The sequence below is a fragment of the Falco punctatus genome (genome assembly GCF_963210335.1).
Source record: "Falco punctatus genome assembly, chromosome: 6".
In the NCBI taxonomy this organism is placed as follows: domain Eukaryota; kingdom Metazoa; phylum Chordata; class Aves; order Falconiformes; family Falconidae; genus Falco; species Falco punctatus.
The window spans coordinates 45,998,069-46,020,773 of record NC_137585.1 but is presented as its reverse complement, the minus strand read 5'-3'; the positions used below and the strand labels follow the sequence as shown (position 1 = coordinate 46,020,773).

The window sequence follows — 22,705 nt, the reverse complement described above, 5'->3', positions numbered from 1 at the left end:
TGTAAAGTTTATTCTCAGCTTTTTTACTCTGGGCAACTTTAAACAGGCGAAAAACAAGGCCTCTTAAAGGCAAACCTTTTCTTTCACCTGAAAGCATAATCACCCTTTAGCCAAAAGTTTCCGGGACGGTTCTACATAGCTTCAGGCCACTAATGCTCGCTGCCGAGAACGCTTAAGAGAGACGCGCAGCGCTGACAAAGTCACTCAGGGAACTCAAGGTCCTCATTGCCCAAGGCATCGGCCCGGGGAGCCGCTCCCCCCGCCTCGCACGGGGCTTCTCCCCCCGCCCCACTCCGCTCCTCCAGCACCGGAGGCCGCGGCACGAGCCGCTCCACACACCCGCGCCCCACGGCACCGGCGTCGTCCCCGCCCAGACCTGGCCCCAGCCCCGGCCCCGCTCTCGCTCCCACCAAGGCGGGGCCCCGCTGCGGGCCGTTCCCACCTTCCGCGCTCTCCCCGCGGCGCGGCGTAGCAGGACGGGGCGGGATAGGACAGGACGGGGCGGAATGGGACGGGACGCCCACCTCCCCCGCCGCCGCTGTCCCACCTGGAAGGGCGGGCACCGCGCCGAGCCCGAGCCCCTCCGCCACCCGGCCCGGCCCTGCGCCTCCTCAGGGGTCGGACCCGCCACCAGGCGCCGGCCGCCCCGATTGGCTCGGGCCCTCCTGCTCCCAGTTCTCTACGGGGTCCGCACACACTCCCGGCCAATGAGCGCCGCCCTCCCGCGCGCCCTCCCTCGCGTGCCGACTTTCCGCGCCGCATCCAACTTCCCAGCCCGTCCCAACAGCCCCCGCGCGCCTCCGTCCGCGCCTCCCGGCACTACGGTGGCCCGGAGGGGGCGACGGGGCGGATGAGTGTGCGCGCCGTACCCGCCGCGCGGGCCGTTCCCCGCGGCCAGGGGCTTCGCCCGGCGCGGAGCGGACGGCCGAGGGCGCGCCCGCCGTGCGGCCGGGCAGAAGGCCCCGCCTGAGGCCTGGCCCGAGCCCGGTGTGCGAGGGGCCGTGGCGGGGCTGGGGATCTGACCGATCACCGTGCGCGGGCGGAGGAGCCGCCCGGTGGGGTCTCTGGGGGGACGGGGCGGCCCCGGCGCGGTAGCGGGTCGCTGAGCCGGCCCCAGCACCGAGCCCCTCCCTGGACGCTGCTGGAGGAGGCCGGCGCCGGGCGCGCGTGCCGCGGTGGATCCCGCTGCCTGCGCGAGGCGCGGTTGGCGCCGGGCGGGTCTCTGCCGCGGTTTGAGTGGGAGGCTTGGAGCAAGGGCTGGATTCTCAGTACCGAGTACAAAGCGTCCAGCACAGCCGGTTCTTACTCTGCACGGGGACATCTTGGTGACAGATCGTAATAAACAATGGTAATCAATACGTTCCGCACTGCGGAGTTCCCGCTCGGAGCCTGTCGGCTCAAGCCCGTTTTTAATTACGGCCTTCGTGTTTGCAACAAACCTACTCGCAACGCGCCGTTACACCCCTGGGGTTTGGTTCCAGTAACAGCAACAACCCAGAGTCGCTGCATCTGTAGCCGGAGCTGGAATACAGCTGTGACTCTGGTCATGCCGAAGTTTACAGCAGGAGGGATATTTATTTTTGTTTTCATTTGGTAAAATAAAAGCTACCACTTCCTCAAAGTAACATGTATTTTCGTTGGCTCTGTTTTCTAAACCTAAGTAGAAAATCATTTAGCAAGTGATTGCCGTTAAGGGTGATGTGAAAATGTAGCAAAACTGTGTGACTGTAGGGATCTGGTTTCAAATGAGTCTTCATCTTGTGTACCCTCAGAACAGGTAGATCTGAAATGCCCCATTCACTTCCCTTTGCCCATGGAGTTTTGATTTTCCATATCCATTTCATTCCTAGTCTGTATAACTGAACTCAGAATCAGGAAAAAAAAACCCTTATTGTCACTGTTATACAATTGCCATTATGATTTCCCTACAGCAACGAGGATCATGTCTTTATTGCATCTGTTCATCCTCATTAACCCATCATTAGTCACATTTTATATCATCTAGCATCTGTCTCGACATTCCTACAAGTCTTCTACTCCCACTTCACTTTATTGTCCTAATTTGCTTGTAAACCAATTGTGTTTCACTTCTAAGGACAATTATCGTTATTCTCTATCTTCAATACATAGAATCAAAAGCTTTTTCTCCCCTGTAACAATAACCTCTGGGTTTGGGGTTTTTTTATGTCCTCACTGTGGAGCATAACCGTGTTTACAGACAGGTAGGTAAGTACCTGCCTTCCAAGCCCTGAAGCCTCAAAGTTGAAAAAATTAGAATTTTTTGGCTTTTTACGAAACCATGACCAGCATTTTTTGCTTCATTCTATGACACCCCTCAATTAAATCAGTTTTTCCTGCCACTAGGATCTTTGTTGGCTTTGTTTCTTATGCCAGTGACTGTGCTGTGTTTCTTCTTGGTATTTGTAAGAAACCGCTGGGACATCTTGGCATATCATGTTGGGGAAAGGACCGCAGCAAGAAGCCCGATTCTCAAAGCAGAGCCGTGCTGCCACTGAAAAGGATGGAGGCCGCCGGTGCAAAGCAGGGCATGCCAAGAAATTGTGCAGGGCTGTAAAAGAGACTTCCTGAGAAAGTCCCGTCATCTGAGACAGATAGATCTGGTTCAGAGGGAAACTGCCTTGCAGGTGGAAGGGAAATTCTCTCCATAAAGCTTTCCAAGTGAAGAGAATTGGCCCGTCTCGGGAAATCTCAGCCAAATATACAGCCTGTGACAAATGATTTTGGATACACCCCACCCCACCCCAGGAAATAAAGAACTTCCAAGTGCAGGATGAACTCCTTTCATCAAGTGTTTTGTTGTGTGCACATTCAGATTTCAAAACAGATGAAAACTTTCCTACCACTGCGAAGAAAAAAGGCTGGTACTTACATTGCAACTGACATAATGACGCAGTGTAGGGAAATCCTGTCTGGGCAGAGGCCTTGAGAAGTGGAGGCTGAGGATGCAGCAGAGGAGTACAGGTGTGGGATGAGAAGGGATGGAGCACATCCCTGGCACTGGAGACCCCGCGGTTAGAAATGACTCACCGTCAGTTAATCATAGAATCACAGAACAGAATCATAGAATCATTTAGGTTGGCAAAGACCTTTGAGATCATCAAGTCCAACCGTTATCCAGGACTGCCAAGTTCATCACTAAACCACGTACTGAAGCACCACATCTATGCGTTTTTTAAACACCTGCAGAGATGGTGATTTCACCACCTCCCCGGGCAGCCTGTTCCAATGGTTGACCTCCCTTTCAGTGAAGAAGCTAAAGACTTGCAGATCTCGTGCTGGACAAAAACAGTTTTCATGGGTAATGAAGTGAACTAAAACCAAGCACCTAACACATGTAGAACACCATATATATTGAATTTAGATATAACATGGAACGGCAAACCCATGAAGAAAAATCAATGCGTACAAGTGTGCTAAACATATAAAAATTACCCCAAAATGATCCTAGAGTGAGGGAGAAGAAAGCATCAACATCATATTCTTCCTGGCCCATGACTCCAGATGCGATGACTTGCCCTAACAGCTCCTCACACACGCAGGCTGGCACAAAACCACTGACCTTCACACCCAGGGGAGCAGTTGAAGTGTGAGCATTACACAGATGAAGAGGGGTAAAAATAACCACAGTTTATTTAATAATTTTACCTGTATTATTACTTTTATTATTATTTAAACTTTTTCTGCATAGAAGCATTCATTCTTTTCCCATAATAATTAGACCTGGATTAATAATTATTCTTGAATCAGGCAAAGATTTCAATTACACTAGCAAATTTTTGGCTTTAAACATACGTAGGTTTCCTTTTTGCCCATACACAAGGTTTTCAATGTAGCAGCAGTGACACCGTGTTCTGAATGATGAGCCGCAGAGTTCCTGGGGGATAAGGCCAGCTGGGACACCAGGGATAAAACAACCTGGATTTCTTCACTGTTATAATTGTTCTTTAAAGCAGTTTTGAAATAGCTGGTATTTTTCTGCGTGGTAGTGGAATCATAAGAACATAACAGAGCTAATTAATATACTACACATTGTATGATAATAAAGTGTGTACATTAATTTTATAGAATAAATAGAACCTTGATTTTTACCTCTAGCTCTGCCATATTCTAGCTCTATGATGCCAGTATCCATGGGGAATGAAGCGAGGCACGAAGCGTGAGGCACAGACCTAGTTCTGCCCCCACGTTGCGGAGCAGCATGAGTGCTGCCAGGCACTTACAGTTCTCACGCTCAGAAAACCCACAGCAGAGGCTCCTGTGCCGACCCCCGCAGGCCTCGCTGAGGAGAACACATGGCTGCCAAGAAGCAAGTAGCTTTGCCTAGGACAGAGGCATTTTTTGGTGGCTGCGGATATACTCTTTTAATTCTGGATGTCTGGCCAGGAGCTAAGGCAGCCCTGACGGTGCACTGGCTCTTTGCAGAACTTCACCCTCCACACAGCTGTCTGAGAACAGCCCAGACAGACTGTGGAGCTGGATCCATCACCTTGTGATGATTTCTTACTTAGCATATTCTGGTTTTCCACTGTGAGACACTGAGATTTTTGGTGTAATTTGCTTCAACACTTACTTTTTTTTCTTTGCGCATTAAGTAGAATCCTAAATCATGCTGACATGGAAGACAAATGAGAATAATTCTAATTATCTCTGGGGTTTCAAAGTGGAAAATTAAATTGCAGTGGTAAATATTTGACTTCAGCACTTGCCTCTGGACCCTTTCACCCACTCTATTTTAAAGATTAACCTATGCTTCATATTTTCACTTCTCTCATTTGATGATGTACTCAGTATCTTTAACTCAAAGAAAATCTTTGGCAAACATAAATGGATCTCTTTTGCTGGCTTAATTAGTTCAGCATATTAGCCTGTAATTCCAACAATTAATTCCAGTTCCATCATTATTCTTTTTTGAAATATTTCTTCTTGGATTTCACTAAAAATGGATTTGGAAACAAATTACTATCCCTTTTATGTTGTGTCTCAATTGAAAAAGAACTTAAATTCCCTGCCTCTTTCATTCAAGGTTCTGAAAATATTTTCCAAATGTTGATGCAGAAAACTTCAAATCCCTCACTGATGAGGGGATTACTGTTATCTTCAGATAAAGAAACTGAGGCATAGTGAGGCTAATTATTAGGATTATTTTGTTAGATTGATGTCATCCAAAAACTGGATAAATACTTAGACTAACAAAAAAATGATCATGAATTGGAGCTGTAGTGGAATTTAAAAAACAGTCACATACAACTGAATAAATCTGTGTGAAATTATTAATTTCCACATCATAAAATTAATTCAACTGGAAATAATTTCAGGTTGCTGTGTATTTGTAGGCATGAGACAAATCCTGTGAATGCCTTGAATATACAACTCCCTGTCAAGGCAGCAATATAACTTAAAACTATATTGAAACAGTATTTGAAAAATGAAGTATTCTAAAACCCATTCAGACCTGTCAATGTTAAGCTCCCTATTCAATTTCAGTTTGAGCCCTAGCACATTTTTGATGATGCAGTTATTAATTACAGGACCAGAAGCTGGTTTTGTTCTCAGGACACTTAACGTCATTCAGTTCACAGAATGGACAATACCAAAGGCATTTTTAAAACCCACACCTCTTTTCACTGTTCTTTAGTTCCCTGTGGGATCCTTCTTGTTCCTTAACCAGGGGATGCACTAAAGATAAAATGTCATTCATTTCGGAATCCTTTCAATTTGTCCCCACAGTGCTCTTTCTCTTTCCTTGCACTGGCCCACAACTTAGCAGAGAGGGAAACACTACCCACTCCTTTCACAGATGTGGTATGGAGAATACTTCAGTTAAAATTTGAAAAGAATTGGTAAACATACCAGTGGTTCAAAACCATCAAGGTGGTAGGTAGCCCTTCGGTGGTGTCGTATGGGGCAGATCACAGGGCAGACCTTCATATTGCAGGAGGGCCCTTCCTTACACTTCAGACTGTGAAATCAAAGAAGGTGACTTTCCCTCTTCCTTTTTAATTTTGGAGACAGTGACACAGACAAGTATTCTATAGAAATTTAATTGAACATGGTGCTGACACAAATTTATTCTAGTCTCCCATATTGAAAGCTTTAGTCTGCATTCATTGGTAAGGAGAAACTCACCCAAACTACTATAATACATGAAACAAGATACTACAATACATAAACCAAGAAGCAATTTACTTTGCAATTAGCTTTATAAGTTTTTTTCTGTGCAATTACTGGAGACATTTAGATATGAGCTTCCTTCCTTACAAACAGATTTTAACTAAAGAGTTTAATTATATGCTGGAAGAATAATGTTTTCTCCAATGTTTTCTTCTGAAACCTGCATTGAATATTTAATCTTGTGTTTATGAGTAAAATCTGCTGCTATGGATACAGTGAGGTCAATGTTTCAATGTTATTATTTTACTGTGCTATGTTAAAGGAGATGGTAGGATAATATTTTTTTGTTTCAACAAAAATATCTTAGAAAGTTTAGCATACTTTAAATGCATATGTAAAGCATTTTATTTAATATTTCTCTTTCAAGTATAGGAATTATAACAAGGTCCAGACTGGCAGCACTGAAGAAACACCTGGTCTGTAATAGAACTTTACTTCCATTTTCACCTGATGTTATAAATTGTTTTAAAAATACTAATTAAGCTGCAAAAAATAGGACAAAAGTCCTATGATAATCCTCAAGGTGACTCCAAAAAGAAAAAGGTTTATACTATTTACAAAGTACAAGGGAAGACTGAATAGCTTTTTCAAAAACACCTGCAATTTTTTACATGTTCCTTGTAAAAGAAAAAATACTAATGTAAGTTTTTATTTTTCCTGCCTTTATAAGAACTGCAGAACAATAAATTATTTTAATTGAAAGAATAATGCTAAGGAATATTTCCTCCAAACTGGCTATTAGGCAGTTGAGTTAAATAACCATTCTAACTCATTTTTTAAATTGTCTTGCAAAAATACCTTACCTATCAATTACTTGGTTTTTACTTTCTTTTTATCATTGTATCATAATCCTTCTAATTTTCCTGCTACCCACAGCATTCCAGAAAAGGCTACACAAAATAAAAAATAACACAACTTTTAAAAAGCTATACATAACACAGATACATCCAGTCTTTTTTCTTTTATAGGAATAAAGAAAAACAGCAGAAACCCTCACCCCACTTCTTCATGTTGCTGATCACATTTAAGATACTCATTATGCTGCATCTTTTACCTCTCTCTGTCCCTCCCTCCAGAAAGGAAACGTCACTCAACCAGGTAACATTTCTCTAAAAAGGGCAAGCAAAGGTAAATCTGCAATTTCCAAATAGCTCAAAATATTTTATCTTTTTATCACTGGGCTACAGCACAGGAAGAGCCTGACTGAAGTGAAAGGGGCTGGTGTTCAACACAATTGTTTATTTTTCACAGAAACTGAACCCAGTGATAGGACAAGTCTCACAGGGCTCCTACCCAAACATCCTGGGTTTTTTGCTGTTTGTTGCAAACAGATTACTGTAACTAGTAAAGAAGTGCCTGGCCTTGTGATGTGAGCAAAACCAAAGGGCCATGACCACTCTCTTGTGTGGCCTTGTTCAACTAACTAATTTTTTTGTGTCAGATTCCCCATCTCTAACACTAGACAAGCCCATTGACTCAGGTGGCTGTTGTTAGGACTCACTAGGGTTTCTTCAGCACTTTAAAATAATATTTGCGGTATTGGCTGCATAATAGAGGTTTTGTTTTTTAGAGTGATCTCCAGAAATGTTCTATGTAGTCTATAGAAATTTTATTTTTCTAAATGGCCTCCCCTCCCCTGAAAAATGCTCTGAAATTATGGAGACATCTGAGTGATCATTTTCACGCTGAACAGCCTGTGACGTCGTTTTAACAGAAGATAGAAAAGTCTGAAACACTAGTTTCAAATAGCAGTGTAAGAGAACAAACTCAGTGATGATTTTAGGCCAAAAAAAATTATCAGTCTTAGAAATAAACCCAACTTTTGATAAATGCAAAAGCAATTTAAAAATGCTGATGAGAATAAAACTTCAGGGGAAAAGCAGTTATCTATTAGCAGATGCTAGAAGGCTACAAGCCTATTCAGCTTTTCTAAATAAGAAATTATTGAAAAGCTAGAAAAACCCCAACAAAGTCACTTAATTATATATGATTGAATATTTTTAATCCTCTTGTTAAGAAACTACTTTTAATACATTTAATTTCTAAAAATGTGTTTTAATTTTAAAACATATTAATTTTAAGTAATTAGAAATAAGCTCAAAATGAAAATTATAAAACACATTAGGAGCCAAGTCCTGGTGTGATTAATGAGGTTGTTTCATAAACACCAGAACTTAAGTCTAAATCTATAGCACTCAACAATTGATGAAGTTACTGCAAAAACAGAATTCAGTGAAACAGAGAAATGATCCAACTGAAGAGGCTTTCTTCAGTTATTATATATCCATTGGCAGGATCAAACATATCTTCCAAACTTGCTATTGATTGCAAAGTAACATCAAATGGGATCTGGGAAAAAAAAAAAAAACACAAAACACACACACACACACACACACACACACACAAAAAAAAAAAAAAAAGAAAAAACAAGCAAAGGACTTTATTAAGTTTATAGGTGCCAGAAAGTACATATATACAAATAGCTCCATATTAAAGCCAGATTTCTGAGCTACAACCAATGAATAAGTTAGAAACACTCATTGCCTCAATATTAATTTGTGGTTAATGACATCTCTTGCAAGAAACTAGTAAAACAGGATTAAGGGGAGGACATTTTGGTGAACAGTCTTGCTCACAAAGTTTACCCTGATCATCTGTAGGTAAAATGAAAATATCAGACAAGAGCAGCAAGAATTATTAATAATTTGGAAAACTTTTCCTAAGATGAGAATCTGAAAGAATTGAGCTAATTGTAAAAGGTGAAATAGAGGGCAATGATAAACTGGTTTGTATGTCCATTGGACATAAGAGAATTGTCTAGCTGATTTATATATTAAGAAAAACTAACTAAAGGAGGATAAGCTTGCAACAGGCTATCTAGGGAGATTAATATTTAATGCAATTGTTTTATTTATAAATTTACTTTTAACATTTAAGATTGGAACTTCCAAACACTACGCTTTATTATCTCCCTCAAGAGCATAGCTATTGATTAAGTAGCTGTAAAAACAAGCTGGCTGATCAATTTTTGTTCTTAAAACATGAACAGTAAAATAATTTTAAATGAATAATTCAATAAAAATGCACTTTTTCCACTTGGAAATATAATTCAGTGCTGAATCAAAAGCACCGTAAGACACATAAACAGAAAAAAGAGGATCAAAGAAGAGACACTGGAAACATGATAGGAGTTAAAGTGTGACAGCTCAGAGAATGAGAAAACAAATACCACAAAGCAGAACTGACTTTATCCAATTAATTCAGAAGATGATGAGCAAAAAAAAAAAAAGTGTGCAGTGGGGAAAAATGATGTAAAACTACATATAAGCGATACATCTGCTGCCTTCTCCTGCATACTTGAAAACAGGAAATGTACTACCCTATAGTATACATAGTGCCACTCTGAGCTTTCCACCTCTAGCCAAGAAGACTGGGTAATGCACATATAGAACTTATTTGAAAGTTTGGAAGTACTGTTTAGAAATATGCTGTACATAATGAAGTGCTGGCTTCAGAGAAGAATGAAGATACTCAGCATCTTGAAAGATTAGGCTTCACTCACTCAATCAATCTGCCAAATGTAATAGCACCTTAGTTTGAAATCTCTTATCTGAAACTTTGTCATGAAAAGCCCATAGTTTCACCTGTTGAAATATTTTAGCTTGATGTGGCATTTAGCCAGTATAAAACAGAGCAATTAACATCATATTCTTACTGGCAGGACACCACTAAATTTGCTCCCTCGCTTTCATGGTAGACTCACAAAGAGAAGCAGGCAAAGTCAAGAGGGATTCCCGAGAATTTAAAACAGGTCCAGGAGGTCCACACGATCGAAAGCTTGGCTTTACCTTCCCCTAGGTGTCTGTCAGATCTCTTTACCATGGAAGATATTTCAATGGGACTGAAAAGTATAACTTTGCAGACTGAATGTGTGTATATTTTGATGCATTGATAAAGCCAGATTGAGTGATACAAAAGTCTGGGAGTCATTTGAGAGAGGCTTTTTAAGATGGATCACTGGTGCAATATGTATAAAAGCAAAGTATGTACTCCCAGGTACCAGACTGCAGGATGCACAGGACAGCATTACAGATTCTCCCTTCTAAATAGGCTGCTAGCCAAACTGTTCCCAGGTGAGACTCAGGATTCCTTTCTGGTAGGAAGAGCTACCTGACTGGAAAAGAAGAGTACAGTGGACGCCTTATCTGTTACCATTCCGTTGTGAACAATTACAGGCAAGATATCTGAGGTTTAGTCGGAGGGAGTGGTATGTTACAGTGGATTCCAAAATCTTCCTTGGAGTTCCTTGAGCCCTGGCCACCGTGGTCCCTTCCCTAGGGATCCCCTAGGGTGGCTGAGAACACTGAACAGCACCGCTGCCCTCTGCGGGCCAGTTCCCATAGCCTGCTCTGGGGCGCTGACTACAACTGGGTAACAAGATGAATACAACATGGACCAAAAAAATGGCGTGCTGTCTCTCAGCTGTCATGGGCATGTCATGGGCGTGCTGTCATGGGCATGACAGAGAAAGCTAAAGAAAATAGAAGGAAAGTCTGAATAATTGTAAAAACACCAGGATGGGAAGAAATTGCATTTGACAATTACATCATGGAAATTCACTGGTGTCTCTGTAAACAATGACCAGAAGATGGTGAATAACCTAGATGAACCCATTGTGAGTGAGATTCATTTTTAATACATTTCTGTATGTATAAAAAGGTGATTATAATGAACAGTGAAGATACTTATAGTTTGTAAGCTTGCACATTTGAATTTTGTTTATAAAAATGAAAAAATAAAACGCAAACAGAAAGTCCAACAACGTATAAGAAAAATAAGGGAAGATACTTAGTGGTATAATCCATGTTTCAGTTTAACTGAGCAATTGTTTTATTTTAGAAAACAGATTTTTACTATTAATGTGAACACGTACCTCAGTTAATGGCAAGGACAGGGCTGGAACAACAGATAGCAGTGCTTTGACTTCAGATAAACACCTTTTAGCCATTTCCTACGGTATAAAACAAGAAAAAAGCTAATGCTGTACTACCATTCTCCTCTGATAAGGTAACAGATGGCTTTGCTTTACAAAATTTTTCAGAACAATCAAATTTTAGGTTATTCTAATTGAATTCAGAACAAAATAAACCTTAGCTGATGAATATAAATTTTCTGCAACACAAATAGTTGTGTTTGCTGTACAAACACAAGTGCCCAAACCTTGCGGTGTCTACTGAGGCAAAATTGCCCCCGGCTCAGGTATTAAATCCAGTGAGCGAGCATACTTCTGCTACGTGTTTACTGAAGACATTATAAACAAACAGTCTGACAAGATGATATTTATACATGTATAATGCATGGCATGTTAATCTTATTAGTATTCTAAACATTGCTTTTCCAATTACTGACGTATATTAATGAAAGTTTGAGCAAAACCCTTCAGGTAATCAGAAACACCCACTAAAGGACAGCTCTGTCTACCCTCCCAAAACCACTGTGATTGGCCAAAGCATCATTTGTTCTTCAAGCTGGTCAAAATACAGCCTCAATGGCACAGTGCACAATTGTCACGGTTTCACAGCATCCATCAGACAAAATGACAGCCTCTACATCATTAATCATTTCGTATAATAGATATAAAGAGAATCCTGTCACATGATAAATGTCTCCCACTTCGAAAATAAACGTCTATTTTGCCTTGGCATTTATCAAGCAGCAGTTATGCTGTGGCAACATTCTATTCCAATGACATTATCTCAAACAGACCACATGGAAAATTCTGAAATTATCTCTTTTGTATGTTTATGTGGGGGGAGTTATTTGGTTGCAGACCATATTCAGCCTTGCTAATAAAAAAGAAAAGAGGAAGGTGGCGTAGTGAAGATGAAAACAAATTCACTGCCAGTTTTAGTCCTCTCTCAATAACATTAGAAGGTTCTTATTTCAAAATCACTGCCCATTTTGCATTGAAGATGTGTAACTGATTTTTAAAAAGCACTTCTGGGTTAATCGCCGTGCTAATTTAACACTCTGCCAAGGATTTTCAGATGTAGATTACTATAAATTAGGCATCAATTCTCAAATCTATATACCTGAAGATGTAGCCTTTATTTTCAAGTGGAAGGCTGAAGTTGCCTGCTATTTTTGTGAAGTGACGAGCAACATATGAGGAAAATAAAAAGTTAAATATAAAATGAAAAGTGAAAATATTTCAGCATTTCTTGAAAGGGCTGAGGGAAATTTAATCTTTTATGTCTGCCTTCCAAGTTACCTATCATTTATTTTCCCCAAAACAGACATCTTAAAGTCAGGCATATTTAAGAGCAGAACTGTTCTCACTTACTTCTGTTTTTTCATCAAGATGCACTTTTGCAACATTCATTTTGGGTTTTTTTGAAGGAATTATTTTCAGAGTTTCACTTCGTTCAAGAAAACTTGTAGGTTCTGAAGCTGAAGAAGAGCTTTTAGAACTTTGCATCAGCATTTCAACTTGCTGTTTCAGATTAGATAATTTCTTCCGTAAAGAAATAATTCTGAAAAAAGACAAGATTTTTCATTATTGCTGTTATAAAACAATAATATTTGCTGTTTCAAGGTTATAATTAAACTGACCTAGCTTTTATTACATATTGATTATATTCTACTTTTTCTTTCATTTCAAGACTGATCTCATAATTTTACAAAAAGTTTTCCATTAGAGAAACTGGAAATATGGAATGCATTAGGTTTTTGCGTTAAAAATGGTAATAAGAGGTATTTTAAAAATATCTCTCTAAGAAAATATTTTTCTTATGCAACTAGCACAAAGTTGGCAGAGGCTGCAACTCTTCTTGGCCCGTTATTCCTTGCCCTCCACCTGCTCAGCGGTTCCAAAAATTCTTAGGCTAGATAAATGACAAGGAAGAAGTAATGAAAACCACCATAGGATGTAAAATGAAGGGCTGAGTCTGGGAATGCATCTAAGAAAAGTTCTTGCATGCTCAGAGTTGTAATATGTGATGGAGACAGTAGATGAACAAGTGAGAAAATAGGAGTAACTACTGGGACTGCTTCTTAGATGTGCTAGCGTTTATTTACATTGCCATACCAGTTTAATATAATTAGCATGTGTTACTCAATTCCTTAAGAATCAAAACTAAAATGATAATGTACAAACAAGCATATGTTTGGATGGGTTTAACACAGTGCACAACATCTTATAGTTTTTATAGTGAAAAATCTCTGAAAAGCAAAGATGAATGCTTTTAAAGATTTACAGCTCTTTGATATTTTGTAATTTATTTTCTCTGATCCTAAATGGTTGACTGATCTTTAATACAGCATGAAATAACAGGATAAAGTCAGTGATTATTTACCTAGGCAATGGAATCCACAAATGGCCAGAAAACATAGACGTGGAACTGAAAGTCTTGATGTTGCTAATCTTGACAGGCTTTGTGTTATAAGCATAAAGCAGCAAAACCTGTAAAAGAGATGGAATGGATAAGCTATAATGCAGTATGGTAGAGTAGACCTGAGCTATTTCAGTGATACTAGATTATAACTATCAAGTACAGTCTACTGATGAAGACTTAGATAACTGACTTTCAAAAAAAGGGGGAGTGTGGTCTCACATGAATTTGTACTAAGTTTTTATAGGTTTTAAAGCAATTTAGTTATGGATATAATTTACATGGGTTTGAAAATTAATATACCCTATAGAGTCACCATCAAAATCTCAGTGTTGTCCTGTCCTGGTCAATCAATCCCATCAATCAATCAATGTCCAAAGTTCCAACTGCAGGAAGGCTGAACAGAGAGCTTTTACTGAATTTCCAAAGGCCCTATGTAATTAATTAGATTTGCTATATACCCTTGTGCATGGCTGTCATCATACTAGGTTTAAATCCATGAAGTGCACATAACTCACAGTCTAATAAAGCTGTATCAATATAAGAGCATAAGAAAATGAAATAGAATGTTCTCATCTTTCATTGAAATAATTTCCTATTATGCTTAGTTGTTTTCAGGAGTTGCCTCTGGATCTTTAATTATCTGTAAGGTCATGCTAAAGTAAGCTGCAAAACTATATTGAAAAGTACATTATTTGCAGTAACTTCACAGGGCTTCTATCAGCTTACTAATAGAGATGAAAAGGATCTAGTGGAAATTTTTACACTGATCTGCTATGCCAAAAAGTTTGGAATCATGGATTTCTATTGCAGTAGCAGAAGTTTTACCTACATGCTGTTCCCTTGTTTAAAAATAAAATAAATTCCATGTCCTGGTCTCCTGCTTTCCTGCAACCCTCCAAGCTCTCTCATCTTTCATGTTTAGTCAGATTTCTTAAGGAAATGAGGTTTATAAAATCCTATTTTCCCTGTGTACACAAAACTTCGCTTTTCCAACAGCCTCCCTCCAAACAATATTGTTTGAATATATTGGTCAGCTCTAACCAAACTTAACAGAGTGGAGGTCTTAAAGACACCAGGGACCTACAATAGGCATGAATACAACATGGCCTGGAAGCTCTATGTGATCAACAATTTCTTTGGTCCACCACCAAAAAACTGTCAGGGCATTGTTTGTCCTGCATAGCAGGTTTGTAGCACAGTAAATACATAGCTTCCTGCTGTCCAGCTTGTCAATCAGCATATGGATAATTCAATTAAAAAGCTGAGCAGTCATAACATAAATATTCATTGGAAATGAAACTTAATTTGTTCCGATACCTAAGGAACTGCTTTGGTGTAGTTATACCTTAGTCTCTGTATCGTTTGAAGGCTTTGCCAGAGAAGGAAAGTACCACTGAATGTTAATTTCCTTATTTGAAGCATTTGCTGCCCTACTCTCCATCGGACTGTCTGCCTCTGCGATGACAGAAGCTGGAGAAGCTACTCTCACACGAGACATCTTTGATGTCATTCCAGTAATTTCAAGAGACATCTGAAACACAGAAGAAAATTTTAAATTGTATTTTTTCTAGTGTAACATGCAAAATCTGTTATAATCTACTGTCTACTAGAATCAGCATGAATTTCACTCCTGCACAAATATATGTTTTTTTAGATAAATGGGTAATTTTAAAAGGTGTCCATTTTACCAGGTTAAGGTTTTTCGAAGTACACATGATGAGACATTTCTAAAGTTAATACAAAGGACCACTGGGCTGACTTAAGAGACACCTAACAGGAACAAAGATTGTTATTTTTGACTTATCTTCCTTACAGTGTTATGTTTTTTGCTGAAAAATATTATCTGACATGCTGACCATACAAGATTTAGTGCTGAAAAAGTAATTTGTTGGCTATACATATTGATAATTAAAATAGCAACCTGAATATTAGACTAACACTGTATTTATGTTTACCTATTTTTTTCTCTTTAGCTTTGCAACTAAAAAAGCTTGATACCTACTGAAAATTCAGTTACTTAATTTGTAAGGATTTGTCATATGTCATATTAACTAAAATATATATGAAACATTAATAGACTGTTCATCAAAGAGTTTCTGTTTGGCTGTCATTTACCAGGGAAGTAATGGAAGAACACTGTCAACCAACATTCATTCATGAATAAAAACTTTTTTTTAAATTTTAAAACATTTGATTTAAAGGCTGAACAATGCCATAGCATTTTTACTTTTTAAAATATTACGCAGATCTGCAAAGAACAGAGAAGGCAAAACAGTGACATTTTGAGGTAATGCTGAAGCTGTTTGAAAAGGTTGTTAGTGTCTCCATCATCGACAGTGAAAATAGCTGCCTGGGGAGTGGTTTTTTTTTTATTTCATTTTGAATGTTCATTGCTGAGAAAAACTAGAGTATTATACTCACTCTATTTTCAGAAAATACAGCTCATGAGGGAAGTAAATCCAGGTGAGATGGAAGATGGATGGAAGAAACATCCAGAAGATGGATGTTTCACAGTGACGTAATTTACTTCATAAAGCCATTTACCATCCCACATCAAAATATAGTCAAAGTGAAGACAAAGCCATGCATGTGCATTCAAGCATATGGATATGCGTTCAGATAGGCATAGGACAATTAACTGGGGATGATCCATGCCACATAGATTCTAAACACTAAGGCAGCAATAAAAGTGGCTATAATCCATGGTATGCCATGAGGTGTGCATAGATCATCCCCCTACTACAATAATCTTCTACATTCAGGATCTTTATTTTGGCAACGAATCACCCACTATTCTCTTAGCACGGAGCATGAATGGAATTATTTTCTTTTTCATGGAACTGCATCTTTTGTTATCTACATCATGTTGAATCTTTTGAGGAAGGACATTACAACTGCTGTTGTCAAACTGGAGGGTTGCTGAATTACATACATAAATATTTATCTATTCAACTTTCTCTGAAGCCTGAAAACAATAAACTGTTTTGGTTAAGTGTTTCCAGTCCTACATACCATCGTGAAGTGGAATAAAAAACAAGCATGCAAAATGTAACAGGGCACACAATTTTAATTATAGCCTTCTTAATGTAATTTGGATTCTTTGTTCAGCAGAGCTGAAAAAAACTTCAAGTCAAAAATAGAATTACAAAAACACATCTAAGCAAAACAACCTTGTACATCAAAATTATTTCAAAAATTTTACCTATTTGTACTGTTAAAAATCCTAGTATCAAATTACAGTAGTTTTTTTAAATAACTTATACAGCCTTCTGAATAGTTAAAGCTTCTAAAAATGTGATAAAAATCAATGAAACTTAGAATTAAAAAAAGTAAGAGCTTTATGCTTGTTAGCTGTCTACAACAGTGAAGCTAACACATGATTAATGCAGCTTGCACCTGTCACAAACATGACAGTGAGCTCTGACGCTTATTATTCTAGGACAGTGTAATACTAATTATGTCAAAAACAGAACAGACAGAGTAAAATAATTTTATATATACGATGGCTGTTATAAATGTCACATACCACATATTTACAATTTATTCAGTGTCACAGTCAGCTCTTTGTTGGGAAATGAGTAATGATACGCTGTATCATTACCGCAGAAAGTTCACCAACTCTAGATAAACTACTTTCATGAAAGTATTTTAATTCCTTTTTATAAGATAACAAGTTCTTACTCCTCAAGGCTCCCCTGACTCCATCTAATACTGAACATATTAGGTAAAAAATAAACCATAGAGAATAACCTGTCATTTTAATTTTTTAGTATTAAGTTAATTATTAACATGAGAAGTGGGATGGAGAAACTTTGAAGACAGTAATTTTTACATTGACTCTTCAAAGACTTTTACCGTTCAATATTCAATACATATGCCATGGTCAGTGTAGACTCCAGAATTCTAATTCAACCTTTCTCTGAGTAATATAGACTGAGCTACCTACATTTGAATGCTCAAATAGGCTGTTCCAAGCCAGAGATCTTAAAAGACTGATTTTCTAGCCAGCTAATAATTAGTGAAAAAAATTGGCACACATGGCTTTCAACCAATTTTGAGAAAATATAAATTATATATATTTTTTAAACCATGCCTTTATTATAGACCACATTAACAATGTAGAGGCTTGTACATAGAAATGAAAAAGCAAACATCAAGACATTTTTGGTATGAAACATGGGAGATCTACAAGATTAAAAGCCTCAGTCCTACCAAATAACACAGCCAACTTTAACTAATAATAAAATCATCTTAAGTCTCATTCTGCTTACTCTTCTAGGGTTTAAATACACTGGGCATGGGATAGAGATAATTTTTGCAGGAATGAATAACACAAGGATATTTGCATTTGTTAACTATGTTCTTCACTGCTTGCACAGGATTTTAGTTTTGCATTGATCCTCCGCATAATGAATTTCATTCTTCTGTAGTGCTCTCAGAAAAATCACCATTGGAACTAGCAAGAATCTGAGTATAATAGATATTTTTGAAACATCAGAAATAAAATAGGTACCTTTGAAGAATCAGCTGGCCTACCAAGCGGCAATTCTAAATCATGTAGCTCTTCTGGGAAATTCTCAAGACAACACATTGAATATTCAAACAAATGTTTTTTGAGAAAGGAATGCATTTCTGCTATGCGTAGAGCAATCCCTGTGTCAAAAACAGAACTAAGGTGTCCGTCTCTTGCAGAAAATGATCCAGGTCCTGAGCTAGGGGCAGCTTTGAAAAGAAATTTTTATTACATCATCATTTGCCATTATAAAGTGAAGTTTCTACAGCTACTCAATATTCATATGTTTTGGAAATATAGTAAAATATGTAAATTGGTTCAATATGAAATAAATGCATTTCCAACAATTACATTGATTGTCCTTAAATACTACTAGGTTATGCTATTTGTATTGCAATTTTTCACTGGAGATCTGATAATGAAACAAACCCTGTGTAGACATTATAGAGTAGCATAAAATGGAAGGTACAGTTTTGAGGTTTAGGTACTTAAATTTAGATGTGTAAGCATCAGTATGTTCACTAGATGTCTAAGTACCCACTAGGATAAATGCATATTTATTCCGTGCAGTCAAAAGAAGCTATATGGACAAAAGACCATAATTTAGACAGGTAGTGGCTGATCAGCTGAGTTGCTCCCTAGGCTCCATCATCGGTAACTACAGCAGAGATACATGTGCACATTTCAACACCTGCTTCTACACACCTGACTGTCCTTGTAGTTCTGTGCTGAGGTAGAATACTTTCCTTTCATTTGGCGCCACAAGATAAAAATCCAGCCCCCTCTGAAATTACTATTTTCAGAGTTGCTAGGTTTCTTTCTTGGCAATCTACAATTGTACAGTCTAGATGTACAATCTAGTTCTATTCTCACTGATCAGGTCATCACTTGTATATCCAGCAGCTGGCCATCAGATATAGATACATGGTATTAGGTCCCTGAAATTAATGGATTCTTACTCTGTTTGAAAGGTCCTATCTATTACCGTAAACCAGGTATGTACATAACATCTGGGGGTTTAGTCAAAACACATTCAATAATGTTCAGCCTTCCCATTTACATTCAACTAGTTTCTCACAAATAGCACCCCAAACTGAACAATTTATTTCTGATGTGACTTAAGTCTGATGCATCTAGAACTAAAAATAAATATAGATCATGATTTTTTAAAAAATGCTTCAGATATAGTAATAGCAATTATGTTTTGAGGGATACTTTTCCAGGTATCATGAAGGCTTTTGAATAATTATGGGGGAAAAAAGGTAATAATACTTCACTTCCAAAACTTGTAAAATGACATAAATCTTCATTTCAGTGAAAATTTATTTTGCATTTATACAATTTAAAGGAACTCAAAATGAGACTAATGATAGCCTTTGAATCTGAACCTGTTAGCACCCAGGAACAATATCTCACTTATGGCAGTTTTCTGGAAGGAAGAAAGAATTCATACCAAATAAAAGGTTTGTGTTGTAAAGTCTTTTTAAATAACTGTGGTAGTGAATTAAGTGAACCCATGTTATTGACTTTTTCTTGCGGCTGGCCTTGGTGGCAAGACTTTCCGTTCCTTCACTCTGGCTCTGCTTGTCTTGTGTGGCTTGTTTGTTTTCAGTAGAAGAAACTTTGGCACTTTCAGAGACAACATTGTATCCATCTGCAAATCCAAAACCAGTTTAACAGTACACATTAAGTGAATGGTTGCAATTCAAAGCTATTTCTGCACAATTGGAATTGGCTAATCTGTAACTAAAAATGTAACTTGTGAACCTGATTATGTTTTTCATAAGAGGAAAATTCTTTCTATTCTGCTTTAATATGACTTGAACTAGTAAAAGTAAAGAAGGTATTTCTCAGATCATAGTCAGGAATCTGACTGGTCCTTGCAAGAGGCTATAAGGGGTAGAGACCAAGGTGCTCTCTCTCTCTCTGAATGTAAATATAAAGCCATTGTTTCTATACATTGTTCAATAGCAGATGTTTCCTAAATGGAAACAATACTAGGAGTCATCAGTCATAACTACAGCAGTTGAACTTCACAGTTAGATTGACCTGAACTCAGAAGAGTTAGGTACTCTGAAATATTTATTGTTAGTATCAATCCAGTCCCTTTTAGATATTAAGCATATTATCAATGCAATATGTTCTTGACAATGGATTAAAAAAAACAACACTTTTTTTTTTTTGTGCTGCCTAAAAGTTATACTTATGCAAAAAGTACAGTTACAGTTATCACTACATGACTGCTTAAATTCAGTATTTTTTTCACTGTATTAGTACATGGTGCTCTCAAAAGCCTACACAATTCTTCTGCTGTTTCTCATTCCAAATTGAACAAACATTATGTTACAGTTAATCCTAATAGTAAACTTCCAGAAAATAATTATATGTGCTTCTACCAAATCTGAATGTCTCCATTATTCCTGATATTTCACTGTCAATTGTAAAAACAGAATTAAGTTAAAATGGACACATTGTTTACAGATGAAACTCGAACAATGTCTTTCACTAATGGTTTTACAGGAAATATTTAGCATGCTGTGCTGATCATTTCCATTTCAGTTTACCTTTATATATTTTGGCCTACTATTGCTTTTCTACATTTTCTATTCTTCTTTGTATTGCCTAACAGAACTATCAGGAGAAACACCTGCTGCATTTGCTGAAAGAAAAAATTATCTGTAATTATAAGCAAATGGAGCCAGTACAAAACAATCAGATTGATGGAAAGTCTTAGCATCCAACACTTGTTTTCATAAACCAATCAAAACACATATGTTTAAACACGGTACAGTAAGCAGACATTGCTCAACTTTGCCAGCAACTACCAGACAGAGCAATTCAATCTTTGTCAGTCACTTGGGATGACTGCAATTAAGCCACTGAACCAAAATTTTATCACTAAATTAATGGTTCCTAGTTTAAAAATAAATTCAGATATTTTGCCTTAGTGTTTATATATTATCTGGCAAACATTATCCCCAGATTCCTAGTTTCACTGAATGTTTTTTTAAATCAAAAACTTCATCAACTTCAATAATTGTAAAATAAATGCAGAAGTTGGAAACAAACCAGGCAAAGGCAAAGTTCTACCAAGCTAATGGAAGCATCTCTAAATGATAATCCATTCAACTGGAAAGACAGTAAAAATAATTTATTATACTGATTTTAACTTTTAGAATATAGTACCCGGGCAGATAACTTTGCAGGAGTTTTAGTTTGTTGGTTTTGGTGTTTGGTTTGGGGTTATTTTTTGGGGGTAGGGCAGGCAGGACAGGGAGAGACAAGCTCTTCAACACCAACATCTCTTTGCAAAATCAAAAGAAAAACTTAAAATCTCCAAGGAAAAGCTAATATACCTAAGGAAAAAGTCTCTTCTAAATCAGTGTTTGAAAAAAAAGCAGTGATGACTGATGCGGGGGGCAAGACTTACTCTAGAAGTATGGGGAAGTCCTGTGACAAAGGTCCATCTGTTTTTCTAAAAGCATGGAAATATGTGCACTTTTGTCTTTCTGAGCAACAGAATGCAAAAAATGCAGTTTTTCTTAACCTATTGAACACAGGCATGTTCACAGACACAGACCCACTAGGTCTACTTAATATTTTGTACTGCTATGCAGGATGAGGATTTTGCTTTTGCTTTCAAAATTTGACTTGCAATTTTTCATAAATGAAAATTAGATATTTAATGTTTACTAGATTATATGGCATATATAGTTCACTAGTTATTTAATGTTCTAATATTACTATGAATAAAAGAATACCAGGTAAGAAATCTCTGTATGAAGCAAGAATATCCATGGAAGCAAATTCTGGGATTTTCTGTTGCACTGCATCCTTCATGCCGTGTTCTTTAACACTCTTCATTCCATTTAACAGCTGAGAAGCAAGCACAGCTTCACTGACCTAAAAATAATATTTATTTTATTCAGAACAAGTTCACTACAATGTTTATATAATTTTAAAATCTGAGAGTAACAAGATGATGACAAAAAATTAATTACTCACCATATTATGTTTTTTAAAGTCAGGAAAATATTCTATTTCTCTCTGACATATGGTACATACTATACTTAAATAAATCATTACTGCTGACAGCTTAATTACTACATAAGTGATTTTAAATCAGATATCCTCACCTGGATGCCACTGATGTCTACCTACATGTCAAACATATGCACACACATATCAGGCAGTGTGCTGTTCTATTTGCACTGAATCAAAGTTGAGGTAAACAGAGTCAGATCTGTCCAAGAGAGATTAAATGCACGACTCGGACAGCTTCCATTTTAATCTCCCCTAATAAAACCCACGCCAGAAATTTCAGGAAACCTTAATTCCTGTCTTGCTTGCTTGTCTAAGTATCATAAGATGAAATGAAAGAAAACCAAAAAATTACCTCTTCAGAATATTGCACCAACCTGTGTAGCTGCTTTTATTGCAATCCAGGCTTGTACTTTGTAGCCTTCTGATTTCAAAGCCTCCTCAGATGGAGAGAGTTCTCCAGAAGAGGTCTAAAATTAAACACCAGTTCATAATTAGGATTCTAAATGTATTATGGCAAAATATATTTTAAATATAGGAAAAAAAGCCCTCCTGTTTACAGAAT

At 37.9% G+C, this 22,705-nt stretch overlaps 2 protein-coding genes across 2 annotated transcripts in view; both read right to left on the bottom strand.

The window, feature by feature from the left end:
• The window catches only part of NEDD1 (NEDD1 gamma-tubulin ring complex targeting factor), a 229,143-nt gene extending 228,541 nt beyond the window's left edge, over positions 1-602 (bottom strand). Inside the window, exon 1 of the mRNA XM_080392626.1 lies at positions 443-602. The gene's annotated coding sequence lies outside the window, so the exon portion shown is untranslated. The remainder of the gene's footprint in view (positions 1-442) is intronic.
• Positions 603-1,714: 1,112 nt separating this feature from the next.
• Positions 1,715-22,705, bottom strand: part of CFAP54 (cilia and flagella associated protein 54) — a 147,876-nt gene continuing 126,885 nt past the window's right edge. Inside the window, exons 64-72 of the mRNA XM_080392625.1 lie at positions 22,518-22,610; positions 21,861-22,002; positions 19,553-19,753; positions 18,100-18,308; positions 14,932-15,117; positions 13,548-13,654; positions 12,536-12,725; positions 11,126-11,203; positions 1,715-8,541 (exon numbers count right to left, since the gene is read on the bottom strand). Of these exons, the coding sequence (XP_080248751.1) occupies positions 8,422-8,541; positions 11,126-11,203; positions 12,536-12,725; positions 13,548-13,654; positions 14,932-15,117; positions 18,100-18,308; positions 19,553-19,753; positions 21,861-22,002; positions 22,518-22,610 (1,326 nt within the window). The 3' untranslated portion in view covers positions 1,715-8,421. The remainder of the gene's footprint in view (positions 8,542-11,125; positions 11,204-12,535; positions 12,726-13,547; positions 13,655-14,931; positions 15,118-18,099; positions 18,309-19,552; positions 19,754-21,860; positions 22,003-22,517; positions 22,611-22,705) is intronic.